Source organism: Ursus americanus, chromosome 4 (assembly GCF_024610735.1).
Source record: "Ursus americanus isolate L20-20 chromosome 4, mUrsAme1.1.p, whole genome shotgun sequence".
NCBI classification, from domain to species: Eukaryota; Metazoa; Chordata; class Mammalia; order Carnivora; family Ursidae; genus Ursus; species Ursus americanus.
Window position 1 is genome coordinate 16598288 of NC_142130.1, and position 18842 is coordinate 16617129.

Sequence of the window (18842 nt, forward strand, 5' to 3'; positions counted from 1 at the left end):
AGTGCCTGGCACAGGGGAGCCCTTCCATCCATGGTCATAGTGCGTGTGTCTGTGTTTCTTTCTTTATATATGTTATGTTCAGAGAGGCTGAATTTTCCAGCACTGATATATTCAAACCCACGGGGTGGATGCTTAACAAATGTGTATTGTATGAAAGCTGTACATAACATTTGTATTTATAAGGCCTGGGATCTCCAGTAAAGTGTCAACAGAACTAACCTGCCGTTACCAATTTTAAGTTAAATATATTGAGTTTGGGATTTATGGTGGCAATTTAGATATGCCAAGAGAACCTGATGCTACTCTCCAGTAGGACAATTGGCCCTCATTACTAGGGTACAACTCTCGTGAACCCCACTCTTTCTTGTAAAAACTTATTTTCATCATAATTATCAGCACCTAGATGATACATATTATATGTATTGAAAAAATGCAGTGGTTTGGAAATTAGATGCTAGAACATAGGATTTGCTTTGTGATATATTGACACAAAGTAAGGAAATCCACCTTGCCTTTTGGTCACAATAACTTAAAAGAATCCTTGCAGGTACCCCTGAGGACTGGACATAATGAATATTTCAGAGACCGTCATTTGAAAATGTCTGCTCTTCCGCTCGTTTGTGGCAGCCACAAATAATACCAATCCTAACCCTGTTCTGCAAATATAGAAAGCTTAGCTCTCCCACAAGTGTTTGTTTTTCAAGATCTTCCCTCAAGTCAGATCTTTAAATCGAAGCTGACCTGCAATGGCGAATGCCCATAAAACTCTCAGATCTCCGTGGAACTGGAAATTGGCCAAAGTTGAAGAGGCATCCAAAAATAGGACAAATTTCCATTTCCTCATTTTGACATTTTATCACCACAGCCCTGTGAATGCATTAGTTAGGCTACGAACAGGGAGTGAACCTACCATAGAAAGTCTCAGTTAGGGGCGCCTGGGTAGTGCAGTCGTTAAAGCGTCTGCCTTCGGCTCAGGGCGTGATCCCGGCGTTCCGGGATCGAGCCCCACATCAGGCTCCTCCGCTGGGAGCCTGCTTCTTCCTCTCACACTCCCCTGCTGTGTTCCTGCTCTCGCTGGCCGTCTCTCTGTCACATAAATAAATAAAATCTTTAAAAAAAAAAAAAGAAAGAAAGAAAGTCTCAGTTAAAAATTTAGGACCAGTATCTGTCTGCTGTCAGCATGATACTAGGTCACTGCTTGGTTTATTTGCCCCATTACCTTGTTTTTAACCGTGAATTATAACACATATACAGAAACATGCAAGAAATGAAAGAGTGCACAGCTCAAGATTTATTACAGAGACCACCACGAGGGTAAAGAAGTAAAACACTTCCTGCACCACAAAAATACCCCTCCTGCCCCTCCCAATAACGACAGGCTCTGTCCCACACCAAAGATAACAATTATCCTGACAGTATGGCCATTACTTTTTTTATTTTTCTTTGTAGTGTTGTCATCTAAGCATATATCCTTATACATTATCTTTCAGTTTTGTCTGGTTTTCAACATTATATAAATGGAATTATACAGAATATTTCCCTTTGTGTTGGCTTCTTTCATACACCACGTTTGTTAGAGCCACGCCACTTGGTGGTAGCACATTCCTTTTCATTCTTGTATCGTATCCCATTGCATGGATGTGCCAATTTGTTTATTCATTCTACTGTTGATGGACATTTTGAGTCATGTGCAGTTTGGGGCGATTGCAAATACTTCTGCTGTGAAGAGTCCCGTATATGTCTTCTTGGTGCACAAGCATGCACATTTCTGTTGGGTATAAACCTGGGAATGAAATATCGAGATCACAGGGTACGCCTATCTGAAAGTTTAGTAGATAATACCAAATGGTTTTCCAAACTCCCACCAACCCTGAAGATATGAGAGTTTTTATTGTTTCAAATCCTTACCAACACGTGGTATCATCTGTAATTTTGATTTTAGCTAACGTAGTGATATTTCCTTGGGATTCTGACGACTAATATTGCCAGCTGCCTCTTCATTTATTTATGAGACATTTGGATATCCTCGTTTGTACAATCTCTGTTCCAGTCCCTTGTCCATTTTTCTATCAGATTGTTTCTTCATATTCATTGTAGGAATTTCTAGATCTAGATATGAACCTCTGTTGGTTATATGTGTGCAAATATCTTCTCTCATTCTGTGGTCTTTTCACTCCCTTAGTGATGTCTTTGAAGGAAAGAACTTTCTAATTTCAATATAGCCAAACTTTGTCAGTCTGGTTTTGCTGTTGTGAAGGTGGTGGTGGTGGTTTTGACGTTTGGGTTTTGGGGAGGGTTTTTTGTTATTGTTGGTTTCTTGGGGAGGTGGTTGTTGTTTTTGGTTTTGCTTTTTGCTTTTCTGTTTTGCTTTGTTTTGCTTTGTTTTTGGCTTGGTTTGTTTTTCTGGTATTGTATTGTCCCGTTTAAAAAGCCTTTACCTGTCCTGAGTTCGCAAAGTCACTCTCCTCAATTATCTTCTAGAAACGTTATTATTTCTCCTTCCACATTTAGAGTACGATCTCCTTTCACACGTTTAGAGTGGAACTGATTTTTATCCGGGGTCTGGTTTCTGGGTTTCTCTTTTTTTCTCATGTGGACAGCCATTTGCCCAAGTTTGCTAATGAAAAGACCACCCTTTCCTCACTGGATTATTTTAATAATCCCATTACCCCCCCCCTTTTTTTTTCTTGGACGTTATCTGTTGTATTACTATTCTTTTAGGGGTTAGCCTAGAGATGACAACTTGCAATCTCGACTACTTAAGAACATTAAAACATCTTCACTCCTACTTATTATCTTTCCAACTTACATATTATTACCGTTTTATTCTATGGATACTCGAAGTTCATGCAGACATTATTACTTGAAGAACAGATTCACTGAACATAAAATTCTAACTTGGCTGGTATTTCGTTTCTGCACCTCAGAAACATTCCATTGTCTTCTGGAGAGCTTTATTGCTATTCAGAAATCGGCTCTCAGTCTAATCGCTGCTTCTGTTTAAAGACCATTTGATTCGGTTTTCCACAGTTTAACTGTTATGTGGCAGAGTATGCATTTATTTTTATTTGCCTGCTTAGTGTTCCCAGGGCTTCCTTCGCTGTTCCTTGATGTTCTTCATCAATTTTGGAAAGTTCTAGGTCAGTATTTCATCAAATATGATCTCTGCTCCGATTCACTTCTGTTTCTCCTTTTTGCACTCCAGCTGGTCCATATACCAAGCTTTCTCTTTACGTCTCTTATTTACTTACTCTCTCTCTTTTTAATGTCTCTGTGCTTCATTCCACATTCTGACCTACCTTCTAATTTCTAATTCATTCCTCAGCTCTGACAAATCTACTGTTAAACCCACCCACTGCATTCTTAATTTCTCATATTATATTGTTCATTTTGAGAAAATCCATCGGAGTCTGTGTTGCCATTTCCGGGTTTCTGAAATATCCTCATTTTTGTCTTCTAAGTCCTTCAACATAAAAAGTAAACTTATAGTTATTTTAAAGTTTGTCTTGAGGACTTCAATATCTAGAGCCACTACAGACCTATGCTATTTAATTTTCTTCTCCTGTTTGTTTTCATGTTTATCTTGTAATATTTAGGGTTTTTTTATTAGGTATCATATTTGCAAAATCATTTATAAGAATAATTTTAAGCCTAGGATGATGTCATCATGTCAATCTTTTCCAAAAAGTATTTCCATTTGCTTCTGCCAGGTTCCTGAGTGTATGAGCCATACGTGATCACCTCATTCTGACTTCATAAACTTGAGATATGCAAGCCTGAACTCAAGTCCCTGTGAGGATTTGTCTGTTGCCATTACTCCTAGGATGCAGTCCTTAGGGTCCCAACACAAAGTGAATGGGAGGTCATCAGGCCCCCTACCTGATAGGCCCTCAGTGATGGTTCTTGCCCCCAGCTCTGCAAGGCTATCCAAAATGCCATTCAGTTTTCTAGACTCTCAGTCCCCTTCTACAATCAGCATATACTTCCAAGAAAAGCTGGCACCAAACGTGGCTCACCTTCCTGGCCCCGCAGCTCTTCACACCTGGATACCTATGTTCTTGCCTTTAATCAGAAATATGTGTAGTAAGTCAATCAGAGAAAGACAATTATCATATGGTTTCACTCATACGTGAATTATAAGAGGCAGAGGACTGTAGGAGAAGGGAGGGAAAACTGCATGGGAAATCATCAGAGAGGGAGTAAAACCATGAGAGACTCTTAACTATAGGAAACAAACTGAGGGTTGCTGGAGGGGACGTGGGTGGGGGGATGGGGTAACTGGATGATGGGTGTTAAGGAGGGCATGTGATGTGATGAGCACTGGGTATTATACACAACTGACAGATTATTGAACACTACATCTAAAATTAGTGATGTACTTATAGGCTGGCTGATTGAATTTAAATTTTAAAAAAATTAAAAATAAAAGAAACATATATACTGAAAATACAGTTACTTCCACATTTGAAGCTCATTAAACCACAATCTTCATGCAACATGAGGAATATTCAGGATATTCCTGGGGAAAACAAAATAATAATCTGTATGTGGATCTCTCCTTCCTGTTACCCTCCCCCCCAGCTCACTAGAAAGAATGGTCTTCCCCAGAGTTACCAAGAAATGGGCAGAATTTTATTGAGCTACAGAAGGCATTACTGACCATGTTTGAACTGAGCAAACAGGAGGCAAAAGAGTATCAGTCAAGCTGTCTGTATCTTTGTAGAAAATATCCGAAAGAATTTTATTTTTAAATTTTCACACTCTCTCCTAGAGTCTTTCTTTTTAGCTTTTAAACCCAGTGCCCAGCCTCTCCTCAACATTACAATTGGAGCTACTTAAGCTGATAAGCTCCCGTGCTCCCTTAGAGCAACTGGCCCACTGGTCCAGGGAGCTGCAAGTGGGCTCAAGGGCCCCTGCCTCTCAGGGCCGCAAGGCCATCAGAGGCAGCATAAACAGTGCCTGAGTATTAATTCACTATGGTTGTTACATTCTTCAACGCGATCTCCTTTGAGAGTTTAAAACCTATTCTGCCTACCAGGGATTCTCAAAGCAGGACTATCTGGTCTGACAGTGGATTTAAAATGAAGTTTGGTATAAAACAAGGAAATAGGTCCATTAAAGGGGTTCTGAACCCAATTCCAATGTGTGGGGGGCAGGAAGAGGGGGTGTTTCTCACACCATCAAGCAATTCTCCGAAACCAGCTGGGTGCCCTACAGTTCAGCTCAAATCTGCTACTCTCTCCCCGGAGATAGCAGTAGATTGTGTATGTTAAAAGCTCCGTCCCACAAGAGTTCAGGCGCCAGTCACAAGCCCTGCTTATCAGAGCTTCCAACAACCCCCTCTTTAAGCTCTATTAATTTGCTAGAGTAGCTCACAGACTCAGACATACATTGTGCTTATTAGAGTCCCAGCTTATTTTAAAATGATACTCAGAAACAGCCCGGTGGAAGAGCCATATAGGGCTAAGTAGGGGAAGAGCACAGAGCCCTCTCCAAGCATGCCACTCTCCCCAGATCTCCCTGCGCTCGCCAACCTGGAAGCTCTCCTAACCCTGTCGTTTGGGGTTTTATGGAGGCTACATTATATAGGCATGATTGATTAGACCATTAGCCATTGGCAATTGATTCAATCTCTATCCCTTCTCCCGGAGGTCAGGGGATTAAGATGGAGAGTTCTAACCCTCTAATCACAAGGGTGGTTCTCCTGGCAGCCAGCCCCACCCTTAAGTGTGGTCCCCAATTAACCTTATTAACCTCACAAAAGACACCTTTCTAGATTTTATCACTTAGGAAGTTTCAAGGGTTTTAGGACCTCTGTTCCAGAAACAGGGACAAAGAACAAGTATCACATCCATTCTTTGGTATGTGGGATAGTAATATATTATATATATATATTATATTATATTATATTATATTATATTATATTATATTATATTTTTTAGATAATTGTCATGGGGAAGATAGCTATTTTTGGTGGAGAATAAGTTCTATAAATTACCCAATTATTTGCAACTCCAAACTCACCACCGTCCCTCTCTTCACCACCCATTCTGAAGCCTTCTGGGTTTCCTAAATCCAGAGAATATATACATATCTAGCCCGGGGTTTCTCAACCTTGGCACCACTGTTATTTTGGGTGGGATAATTCGTTGTTCTATGAGGTGGGTCCTGCCCTGTACAACGTAGGATATCCAGCAGCATCCCTGGCCTCTACCCACTAGATGTCTAGCATCCTCCTTCCTCCAACTGTGACAACTAAAACCATCTCCAGACAGTGGCCGGACCACTGCTCTAGATTTTGTATAACTGAGTTTGGATGCTGAGAGATCCCAAAATGCTAAGCAAAGCTTGGAAGCACTTAATTCCTTTGCATTGCATTTGGTAGGGTAAGGGTAAGAGGGAAGACATGAAATAGAAGTTGAAAATCTAGATAAGAAATAACAGGATCAAACATTTATCAAGTGTCTGCTATATACTGTGTCCCCAGCACTCTGCTAAGAACTTTATAAAAATCATCTCATTTAATCCTGACTAAAACCACACTCTTCAAATAATAGTCAAATTTTAACAAGAGTTTACAACATGCCAGGCACTGTATCATATTAAATATTTCACATGAACTCACTTAATTAGAGCAGCAACCCCACATATTAGGTACCACTATTATCTCCGCTTTTTGCAATAATGTAGCCAAGCTCAGAAAATGAAATAATTTTCCCAAAGTCACACATTCACTAACTAATTAGTTCTGAATAAAAATCTAAGTCTCTTCATCTCATCCTGCTATCTCTTAAAGAGAAAAACATTAGAGTGTCCTCTTGAGAGGATGAAAAATCCAATTCTATGAAATATTTATCCTCGGATGGCACGTTTTAGTGAAGAGGTGAGAATCCATGCCATTCCGTCACATACCAAGAGCTGCTTAAGACCAAAAGGCCGTTGCACACAGAATAGAATTATCTGTGATCCATAGGGAAGGCCAGGGCTGTGTATTCAGCATGAGTTTACACAGAATAGATATTAAACAGATAGAAGTGCACCCTCAAAGTGGGGGAGGGCGGGGGGGAGGGAGGAAAAGTGCCCGGAAATTGACATATGAAATCCCCATAATTAGCACTTTAAATTGAAGGATACCTATTAGACATTTGTTGAAACTACCTATGGACCAGAGATTCAGAAATACTTTTATGACTGACAAAGTTTAGTCATTGCTCACCAACACTAAATTCTGGGACAGCCCAGCGCACCTTTGTGCAAAAATGAAAGGAAGAGTGTGCCCCCAAAGAAGCCTGCACTAAGCATCAAGAAAAAAAGCATGGAGAAGGAATCTGCTGCTTTCCAATTGCTGTGAAGGAGGACCATGGCAAAGGGCAAGGTCAGAGGAGGTATGTGACTTACTCTAGGCCTAATTGGATACATTGTAAACCAGGAGGGGCTGGCCTCCAAGGCTTAGCCATCTGGATATTGACTAATCTCAAGGCTCCAGATGGTTTGCATTTAGTTAGTAGATTTCCTAGGTCCTTTTCACTTCTCTACTCCAAATCAAGCAGAAATGTTGCAACAGAGGTGAAAGCTCTGGGACACACAGAAAAGGAACACATCTCTTGGGAGGGACCTGTGTCACAATACTGACAGAAATGTTAGTGCATAGCAGAGTGTGAATTCTGTTTTCCTTTCCTCTCCCAAACATCTCAAACGCTCCCATTTGCCAAAGTCAAGCAGACACTAAAAGTGCAAACTAAACAATCTAAACCAAATTTAGTGGGATTTGCTTTTTTAGAAGTGATGATAAGGAACAAGAAGTCTCAAAAGCGAAAGAAACATCTGAATTTACTCTCTCACCTCTTCTGTCCGTTACTGATACCCAAAAAACTCGAGAGTTCAAAGTACACATGTGGACCAGAGTAACCCAAGGCTTCCAGTTGCTGATCTCTACACTCGCTGAACATGGTGACCCCATCTTCTTCTCCAGCACAGAGCACAAACCCTGGCACATCACACACCAGACAGGCTTACTAAACAGGTGCACAACATTCATTCTTTGAGGACACTAGAAAGAGATCCATCTGACTTTAGAACCAAGAATACCTCTGTTTCACATGAGAATATTTTCGTTTTTATCTCGTGGTCATGGTGGGCTTAGGGTGCCCAGGCTACTAACAAGTTCTCAGAGCAAATTTGTGGCCCACCTCTGCGAAGGGCAGATCTTTACTCCAAGTTTTTTATCTTCACTCCTGGTCCCATTGTACCCCCCACCCTTGTTTTGTAACATCTTGCTGTTTCTTTCTCATGCTCTGTCTTGTGTTGTTTCTGTTTTTGATGGCTGTGTCTAGAACACTAGCTGGCACATTAGAGACACTCAACATTGACTGGATTTCATTAAAGTTCTAACCCCTCTCTGAAAATAAAACCCTTCTGTTTTTACAAAAGTACGAATGAAGAACAAATCCTTCCCTTGGGATGATGCTGAGAATTGATAGCTCCTTTTCTACCATCAAAAAAAAAAAAAAAAAAAAAGAGGCTGACCCATGAGGTTATTCAGCCAAACCATCCCCGTTCCCCTACCCCCACTTCTCCCCACAGCTTTTATTTTTAGGGTGAAGGCCTGTCACTATTTGCTTCACATATGCCTCGCAAAGTACGTCTAAGCAAAGCCCAACAGGTAGTTTCTCAAAACTTCTCTCCATCACCAGAATAAAAATAACTCTATTGATGTGTAAGATTCTGGAATTCAGGCTGAGAAAAGAAAACTTTCAGTCACTTTTTCAAAGAACTGTAGAAAAGATGCAATTGCTGTACCTTCATTGCCGTGGAAGGGGAACAGAAGTTGTCACGAGCCAGGTTTCTTCAGCTGGGAGAGGAAAGGTCATACCTGTGGGCCAGCTCTACGGTTTTCAATACTAAGGAGAATTCACGGGATTTGGGAAAGCAATAAGGTTTATTAACAAAACTCCGGATTAAGAAGAGAGATGTGAAACTAAATCTTCCATTGAATGGCTGCCTCAGAGGTTCACAAGGTTTCTATTTTCATATATTAAAGCACAAAAGAAAGAATGACCCAAGGCCATGGTAAAAATATATGTAAATATATATTAACACAGTTTGATTAGTACTTAAGTGTCTTGTGTATATAAAATTATTACTCATATGTTCCTTTATGTTATATATCATGCAGATTCTAAAAGTTAAATCTTTCCTATCACACACCTCCTGCTAGAAAAAGTATGATATAAAATGCTGGGATTTTTGGGGGGCGCCTGGGTGGCGCAGTCATTAAGCGTCTGCCTTCGGCTCAGGGCGTGAAACCGGCGTTCTGGGATCGAGTCCCACATCAGGCTCCTCTGCTGGGAGCCTGCTTCTTCCTCTCCCACTCTCCCTGCTGTGTTCCCTCTCTCGCTGGCTGTCTCTCTCTCTGTCAAATAAATAAATAAAATCATTAAAAAAAATAAAATAAAAAATAAAATAAAATAAAATAAAATAAAATGCTGGGATTTTATCTTTTTAGGCTAACTTACATTTTCCAAGTAATCATGGATAGTAAAGTTTCCATTTGTTGAAATGCATTCTGTGTAGTCTAAACCAATCACATAAAATTATCTGCCAAGCATGTGATAAAATCATGAGATCATTAAATCTTCTACCCCAAATTCATACCAGCCTCAAGAACATACACATGGCTATACTTTGAGCCATAGAAAAAGAAACTGAGAATCTTAGTGTAGGATTCAGCAAAATGTCAAATGTCCTGGGACACAAAAGCTAGGAACATAAGAGCCATCGAACGGGACTGCCCCTGTGAACATCACATAACTAATAATTTTGCCCTCCTTAGAAGTTTCAGAGTTTAGTAGTGGCACTTGGTTAAAGGCTTTAGAAGATCATATGGACAATGTGATACTCCAAGAAGAAAATGTGTCAATGAAAATTCATTGAGGCTTTATGCATATTCATCATTGAATCTTCACACAAACCCTGCCAGGAAGGCCCTGTTAACCCCTTTATGTGGATCAAGAAGTGGATTCTGAGAAGCCAAGTGAATTGCCTATAGAAACATAGGAACCAGATCCACAGAACACAACTTGGGCTCATTATACTACCTCATGCATTCGTAATGACAAAGGAAGGACCCATCAATAATAAAAGTAAATGCATGATTGACATAAGGTAGAGTCAGTCCCGATCACGTATGGAACGTGCTTTATCTGGCCATTCCAAATACACACATTTGAGACCCTGAAGGCATGAAACTTTAATAAGCAGTATTAAACCAGTACGCAACCATGCTAGACAGTCTCAAAACTACTTTATATCTCATTTTACTTGGTAGAATCTTACGTAGTGACAGAATTATTGTCATTTGACTAACAAACATTTCTTTAAAAAAAATCTTAAAGCTAGATCAAGTCACAAGAGTATTAGAAAAGAAAAAACTCCGTTTTTAATGGAATGCTATTTTTATTGAGATCATTTCAATAACTCAGTACTGTTAGCTACGGAAACTACTACTATGGCACAAAAATGTACAGAAGCCTGATGCATTTGTAATCTAAATGGGTTCTGTTCGAATTCAACCACAAATGGCTTGTCTGTGATTTTGTAACGCTTTGCTTCAGAAAACATTTTTAAAAACTGTGAAGACATGAGGCAGCTCTGAAGAAGGAAAAAAATGATCAAGGTAGGTATGTCCATCCTGCCTTAAACCCTTTTAATCCAAAAGACATCGAACTGGTAGGAAATTTGTTTCATGGAGTCATAGGCTAATTTTATACTAGGTTGTAACTCACTGAGAAATTCTGCGTTTTTGGAGATACTTTCAGACCCTGAATGCTGTGCCAGTGCCGCTCGCCGCTGCACTCAAGTTCATGAGTGGGCTCACATTTATTCTTAGCTGATGAAACTTGAAGGTATCAACCAGCCCTGCTATGAGAACATTACTTTCAGCCTGGGTTACGATAAATACCAGCATGCTCAATCTCCATTCTTAGCGAAGTAAGAACCTTCCTGCTGTGCAGAGCCAAAGAATCCAACGATTGCAGCACTGTAAACAAAGCTAGGTGCCTGTGTGCCCACTAATAAAGCCAGAGAAAAGAGTAATCCAAACATACTCCATCAGCAAAACTCATTCCACCTCTTTTACATTTTCTACCCGTGAAATCTACAGGTCTTCCAGGATCCTACCGCCAAAGCTTCCATCAATGTACCTCAAAGTTCAACAATAGCCCACCTCATTTGTGTCTCCACATACAGTTGTGGGAATTGTGCACTGCACAACCTTTGGGGTACCAGTCACATGGTAAAAGTCATAGATGTGCATATTTAAACTTAAAAATTGGTAACAGCAGTGAAAAATGTGGGGTTTTTTTCATAAAATCAATGTATTATGACAATTTTTCGACAGAAAATAATATGTTCTAAAGAGGGGGCATAATTTTCTAATTGACACCAAAATATTATATGGATTGGCAGCGATCTTGTCACAAACCAACTCAGATAAATCAGTTAAATTAACCATTTGATAATGTGTATAATAACGGGCAGGGATTTTTTTTTTTCCCTGTTGGGAAGCAATTATTGTAAAGAGGGGAAAGAGTTAGCTAAGGACCCACACATCTCCCTGGAAAGTGACTTAAATTACATTCTTCCTAACTTTTTAAAAAATCAGTTTTGTCACTGCCCATTTACAGACCAAGGAAAAAGGGTCACAGAGACTTCATCTTCTTAAAGACTGCTTTTTAAATTAGGAAAAAATGTGCTCAAAAGTATATGCAATAAATAATAAAAACTCAAAGTTCCTTAATTCCATCTATATCTTGAAAAGAGAGGGCAGGGGAGGGAGAAAGGACAGGAAGAGGGAACAGGGGGGAAAATATAAAGTGGGGTGAGGAGTCGGGGCAGGGCAGGGAAGGAAAAGAAATAAAAAGAAAGAAATCCAAGGACATAAGTATGTGGGAAGAAAAGAGAGACATGTAGAAGAGATACAATAAGAAAGATAAGAGAGGGGAAAAGATCAAAGGAAAGACAGTGTAAATTTTCAGATGAGTGATGGTTGAAGAGTAAACTCATTTGGTTCTGTTTTATTTTTTATTTATTTTTATGGAAAAAGTTACTTTGCCACACTAACTGGGCACGAACAATTCATCGCAGCTCTTTAACTATTCGATATCTGTACACTTTCCAGGATTCTTTTTCAGCAACTCACCAGAGGTATAGGTGTTTCCTTGACTACAGTAGTAAAGTGACCAAGTTGACTTGGCTGAATAAATTACCCCAAGCCTAAAAGAGAAGAATAAACTACTTTCCCTGAGAGACCTGGTAGCTTCTGATATTACATGGACTGCTGAGACTAGACAAAAGACAGAAAGATTGACACTCTGATTTCATGTTAAAGTGTGTTCAATAGGGAATAATTAAAACTCACCATGCTTAGCTATGGTAAAAAGAATCCACTGGAGTCATCCAATTCTAATCAACAATTAAACTATACATGGATGAACTATTTAGGTACATCTGGGTCAGACGCCTACGAACATTGTTTTTATTACCATGTGAGGTCTTGGGATTTCTGGAGACACTGGTTTGAATATGAGAGGAATAACCGTCATGGTTATTTCACAGGTCATTAAGTTGACCTCAATATCCCATCTCCTCCTAGTATCAGATACACACAGAGAAAGTATCTTCTGCTGACAGTTTATCTCATTTTCCACAGTGCTCCTATATACCTAAGTGTGGAAAAAATTTTGAAGAATCCATGTCCCTGGTGAGTGTTGTCATGGAAAACTTCAGGAAGTATCAACACTTCTCCTGCTATTCTGACCCCGAAGGAAACCAGAAGAGTGTCATCCTAACCAAACTCTACAGTTCCAACGTGCTGTTCCATTCACTGTTCTGGCCAACATGTATGATGGCTGGGGGCGTGGTAATCGTTGCCATGGTGAAACTCACACAGTACCTCTCCTTGCTCTGTGAGAGGATCCAGCGGATCAATAGATAAAAGCAATATGGATGAGATCATTTTCTTTAAAGCTCAAATACTGTTTTCTTTCATTCTTCACCAAAGAACCTTAAGTTTGTAACGTGCAGTCTGTTATGAGTTCCTTAATATATTCTTATACGTAGAGCAATAATGCAAAAGCTGTTCTATATGCAAACATGATGTCTTTATTATTCAGAAGAAGAAAACTGTTTTGTGTTGATTGGTTGTTTTCATAATCTTGTTTTGATGCTGGAACTAGTACATCCTTCTCTCGTTCCGCCAAAATAGGGCTCAGTTATTCATTTGCCAAGCTTTGTGGAGGAATGTAGACGATATCAACGTGATAAAGTCTGTGTTCTCAATTGTCAGATCTCTTGAAGACATTTCTGCAATATTTTTCATCATTCATTGTTTACTAAAGCTGCAGCCAAAAATATTCTTTCTTTTCTTACTCAAAACTGAGCCCGGTAGCAGGTGAAGGGACCAGATTTCCTAAATAAAGGATGTTAAGCATTTTCCTTACATTTCTACCATATCACTGTAAAGAAGGGGGGAAATCCAGACAGTTATTTCTCTTTTATTATTTTCTATTCATAACTTTAGATTTTTTAACTGATTTCCAAAAATAAGCTGTTTTCATTAAGCAATTCTATAATCACTTCCTGTGGTTTAAATAGAAAATGAACAGAGCTCTTTTCCATTTAAGACCCTGCTACTGTGTGAGGAGATAACACTTAACAAAGAGTTTCATTACCTGTGAATGGACTGAACATTGAGTAAATGTACTATTGCCACCCAGGAAAGTCTATGTCACTAAGATATTTATGTGAAAATCTTTATTCTATTTCAATTGAACTGTTAGATGGTAAAATTAAGATCCTATTTGCTGGTCAAGACTGGTGGACTGATTTCAATGGGTAAATCTATTGTGGCAAATTAACATATTGGAATGTTACTCTTTTTTTTTTTTTTTTTTTTTTTTTTTTTTTTAATTAATAATGATTTTTTATTATATTATGTTAGTCACCATACAGTACATCCCCGGTTTTCGATGTAAGGCTCGATGATTCATTAGTTGTGTATAACACCCAGTGCACCATGCAATATGTGCCCTCCTTACTACCCATCACCGGTCTATCCCATTCCCCCACCCCCCTCCCCTCTGTAGCCCTCAGTTTGTTTCTCATAGTCCATAGTCTTTCATGTTTCATTCCCCCTTCTGATTACCCCCCCTTCCTTTATCCCTTTCTTCCCCTACTGATCATTCTAGTTCTTATGTTCCATAGATGAGAGAAATCATATGATAGTTGTCTTTCTCTGCTTGACTTATTTCACTAAGCATTATCTCCTCCAGTGCCGTCCATGTTGTAGCAAATGTTGAGAACTCATTCTTTCTGATTGCTGAGTAATATTCCATTGTATATATGGACCACAACTTCTTAATCCAGTCATCTGTTGCAGGGCATCTCGGCTCCTTCCACGATTTAGCTATTGTGGACATTGCTGCTATGAACATTGGGGTGCATATGGCCCTTCTCTTCACTACGTCTGTATCTTTGGGGTAAACACCCAGTAGCGCAATGGCTGGATCATAGGGTAGCTCAATTTTTAACTTTTTAAGGGACCTCCACACGGTTTTCCAGAGTGGCTGTACCAACTTGCATTCCCACCAACAATGTAGGAGGGATCCCCTTTCTCCACATCCTCTCCAACAATTGTTGTTTCTTGCCTTGTCTATTTTTGCCATTCTAACTGGCGTAAGGTGGTATCTCAGTGTGGTTTTGATTTGAATTTCCTTGATGGCTAATGATTTTGAACATTTTTTCATGTGTCTGTTAGCCATTTGTATGTCTTCATTGGAAAAGTGTCTGTTCATATCTTCTGCCCATTTTTTGATTTGTTTATTTGTTTCTCGTGTATTGAGTTTGAGAAGTTCTTTGTAGATCTTGGATACCAGTCCTTTATCTGTAGTGTCATTTGCAAATATATTCTCCCATTCCGTGGGCTGCCTCTTAGTTTTTCTGACTGTTTCCTTGGATGTGCAGAAACTTTTAATCTTGATGAAGTCCCATAAATTCATTTTATCTTTTGTTTCTCTTGCCTTTGGGGATGTGTCATGAAAAAGGTTGCTTTGGCTGATGTCGTAGAGGTTGCTGCCTATGTTCTCCTCTAGAATTTTGATGGATTCCTGTCTCACATCGAGGTCTTTCATCCATTTGGAGTTTATTTTTGTGTATGGTGTGAGATAGTGGTCAAGTTTCATTCTTTTGCATGTAGCTGTCCAATTTTCCCAGCACCATTTATTGAAGAGACTGTCTTTTCCCCACCAGATGTTTTTTCCTGCTTTATCAAATATTAGTTGCCCAAAGAGCTGAGGGTCCATTTCTGGGCTCTCTATTCTGTTCCATTGGTCTATGTGTCTGTTTTTGTGCCAGTACCATGCTGTCTTTGTGATCACAGCTTTGTAGTACAGCTCGAAGTCCGGCATTGTGATACCCCCAGCTTTGTTTTTCCTTTTCAACAGTTCCTTGGAGATTCGGGGTCTTTTCTGGTTCCATACAAATTTAAGGACTATTTGTTCCAGTTCTTTGAAAAACGTTCTCGGTATTTTGATCGGGATAGCATTGAAAGTGTAGATTGCTCTGGGTAGCATGGACATTTTAACTATGTTAATTCTTCCGATCCATGAGCATGGAATATCTTTCCATCTTTTTATGTCTTCCTCAATGTCTTTTAAGAGTGATTTATAGTTTCTAGAATAAAGGTCCTTTACGTCTCTGGTTAAGTTAATTCCAAGGTAACGTATGGTTTTTGGTGCTATTGTAAATGGGATGGATTCCCTGATTTCTCTTTCTTCGTTCTCGTTATTCGTGTACAGAAATGCAACTGATTTCTGAGCATTGATTTTGTATCCCGCCACGTTACTGAATTGCTCTATAACTTCTAATAGTTTGGGAGTGGCTTCTTTTGGGTTTTCCATATAGAGTATCATGTCGTCTGCGAAGAGAGACATTTTGACTTCTTCTTTGCCGATTTGAATACCTTTGATCCCTTTTTGTTGTCTGATTGCTGTTGCAAGGACTTCTAGTACTATGTTGAATAATAGTGGCGAGAGTGGGCATCCTTGTCGTGTTCCTGATCTTAAGGGAAAGGCTTCCAGCTTTTCCCCATTGAGAATAATATTTGCAGTAGGCTTTTCATAGATGGCTTTTATGAGATTGAGAAATGTACCTTCTATTCCTACACTCTGAAGGGTTTTAATCAGGAAAGGATGCTGTATTTTGTCAAATGCTTTTTCGGCATCAATTGAGAGGATCATATGGTTCTTGAGTCTTTTCTTGTTGATATGATGTATCACGCTGATTGATTTGCGAATATTGAACCACGCTTGCATCCCAGGTATGAATCCCACTTGATCGTGGTGGATAATCCTTTTAATGAACTGTTGGATTCTATTAGCAAGTATCTTGTTGAGGATTTTGGCGTCCATATTCATTAGGGAAATCGGTCTGTAATTCTCCTTTTTGAGGGGGTCTTTGCCTGGTTTGGGGATCAAGGTAATATTGGCCTCATAGAATGAGTTTGGTAGCTTTCCTTCTGTTTCTATTTTTTGAAATAGCTTTAGGAGAATAGGTATTATTTCCTCTTTGAATGTTTGGTAGAATTCCCCAGGAAAACCATCCGGGCCTGGAGTTTTGTTATTTGGAAGGTTGTTTATCACTGACTCAATTTCTTCATAATTAATTGGCCTGTTTAAGAAATCAATTTCTTCCTTTTTCAATCTTGGTAGTTTATAGGTTTCCAGGAAGGATTCCATCTCTTCCAGATTGCTTAGTTTATTGGCATATAGCTGTTGATAAAAATTTCTAATAATCCTTCCAATTTCAGTGGTGTTCGTCGTGACCTCTCCTTTTTCATTCATAATTTTAATAATCTGGGTCCTTTCTCTTTTCTTTTGGATAAGTCTTGCCAGTGGTCTGTCAATTTTATTGATTCTCTCCAAGAACCAGCTTCTAGTCCTGTTGATCTGCTCTACTGTACTTCTGGTTTCTGCTTGATTGATTTCAGCTCTAATTTTGGTCAACTGCTTCCTCGTGCGTGGATTAGGCCTGTCCCTCTGTTGCTGTTCCAGCTTCTTGAGGTGAGAATATAAAAACTGCATTTTAGATTTTTCTATTCTTTTGAGTGAGGCTTGGATGGCTATGTATTTCCCCCTTAGGACTGCCTTTGCAGTATCCCATAGGTTTTGGACTGTTGTATTTTCATTCTCATTGGTCTCCATAAATTGTTTAATTTGATTTTTGATTTCCTGGTTTATCGAGTCATTCCTGAGCAGGATGGTTCTTAGTCTCCAAGTGTTTGAGTTTCTTCCAAATTTTTCCTTGTGGTTGAGTTCCAATTTCAGAGCGTTGTGGTCTGAGAATATGCAGGGGATAATTTCAATCTTTTGGTATCGGCTGAGACCTGTTTTGTGTCCCAGAACATGGTCTATTCTTGAAAATGTTCCATGGGCATTAGAATAGAATGAGTATTCTTTGGTTCTGGGGTGTAGTGTTCTATATATATCTAAGAGGTCCAACTCGTCGAGTGTGGCATTCAAAGCCTTTGATTCTTTGCTTAGTTTTTGCCAGGGTGTTCTGTCTATTTCTGAGAGTGGAGTGTTGAGGTCCCCTACTATTAATGTATTTTTATCTATATGTCTCTTTATTCTGGTTAAGAGTTGGCTTGTGTATCTTGCTGCTCCCCTGTTGGGGGCATATATATTTATAATTGTCATATCCACTTGTTGAATACTTCCTTTAAGAATAATATAGTGCCCTTCTGCATCTCTAACTATAGTCTGTAGTTTAAAATCCAATTTATCTGATATGAGAATTGCTACCCCAGCTTTCTTTTGAGGTCCATTTGCGTGAAAGATGGTACTCCATCCCCTTACTCTCAGTCTGAATGCATCTTTGGGTTCGAAATGAGTCTCTTGAAGACAGCAAATGGATGGGTCATTTCTTTTTATCCAATCTGCAACCCTGTGGCGTTTGAAACCAGAATTCAAACCATTAATGTTCAGGCTGAGTACTGAGAGATATGCTTTTAATTCTGCCATGTTGTCAGTAAAGTCTTTGTTTGTATTGGCTGTGACTTTCTGTTTTGTATCACTCTTGGGGCCTTTTTACTTTTATAGAACCCCCCGTAATACCTCCTGTAGGGCTGGTTTCGTGGTTACGAAATTGGCTAGTGACTGTCGATTCTGAAATGTCTTTATTTCTCCATCAATTCTGAATGACAGCCTTGCTGGATAAAGGATCCTTGGCTGCATGTTTTTCTCTGAAAGAGCTTTAAAAATGCTCCCCCAACCCTTTCTCTCATTCCAGGTCTGTGTAGACAGGTCTGATGTAATTCTGATGCCTTTGCCTTGGTACGTGAGAAATTTCTTTGCCCTGGCCGCTTTCAATACTGTTTCTTTGGATCTCATATTTGCGAATTGCACTATGACGTGACGTGGTGTAGGTCTGTCATGGTTGAGCTTGGGAGGGGTCCTCTCTGCCTCTTGGACACGAATTTTTGTTTCCCTTGCTAGATTAGGGAAGTTTTCAGCTACAATTTGTTCAAATATCTCTTCTAGACCTCTGTTTTTCTCCACCCCCTCGGGGATGCCGATGATTCTAACATTGGATCGTTTCGTTGAGTCAGTAATCTCCCGTAGCCAACATTCGTGGGCGTGGATTTTTTTAAGACCATCTTCTAATTTTATTTTTTCCTCTATTAACCCATCCTCCAATTCACTAACCCTTTCCTCCGCTTCCGTGACCCTGGCCGTCAGAGCCTCTAGTTTTGCCTGCATTTGGCTCATAGAATTTTTAATTTCTGT

At 39.5% G+C, this 18842-nt stretch overlaps 1 protein-coding gene across 1 annotated transcript in view; it reads left to right on the forward strand.

The window, feature by feature from the left end:
- KCNMB2 (potassium calcium-activated channel subfamily M regulatory beta subunit 2) overlaps nt 1-13931 on the forward strand; it is a 232693-nt gene extending 218762 nt beyond the window's left edge. Inside the window, exon 5 of the mRNA XM_045788686.2 lies at nt 12710-13931. Coding sequence (XP_045644642.1) covers nt 12710-12994 — 285 coding nt within the window. The 3' untranslated portion in view covers nt 12995-13931. The remainder of the gene's footprint in view (nt 1-12709) is intronic.
- The last annotated feature ends 4911 nt before the right edge of the window (nt 13932-18842 follow it).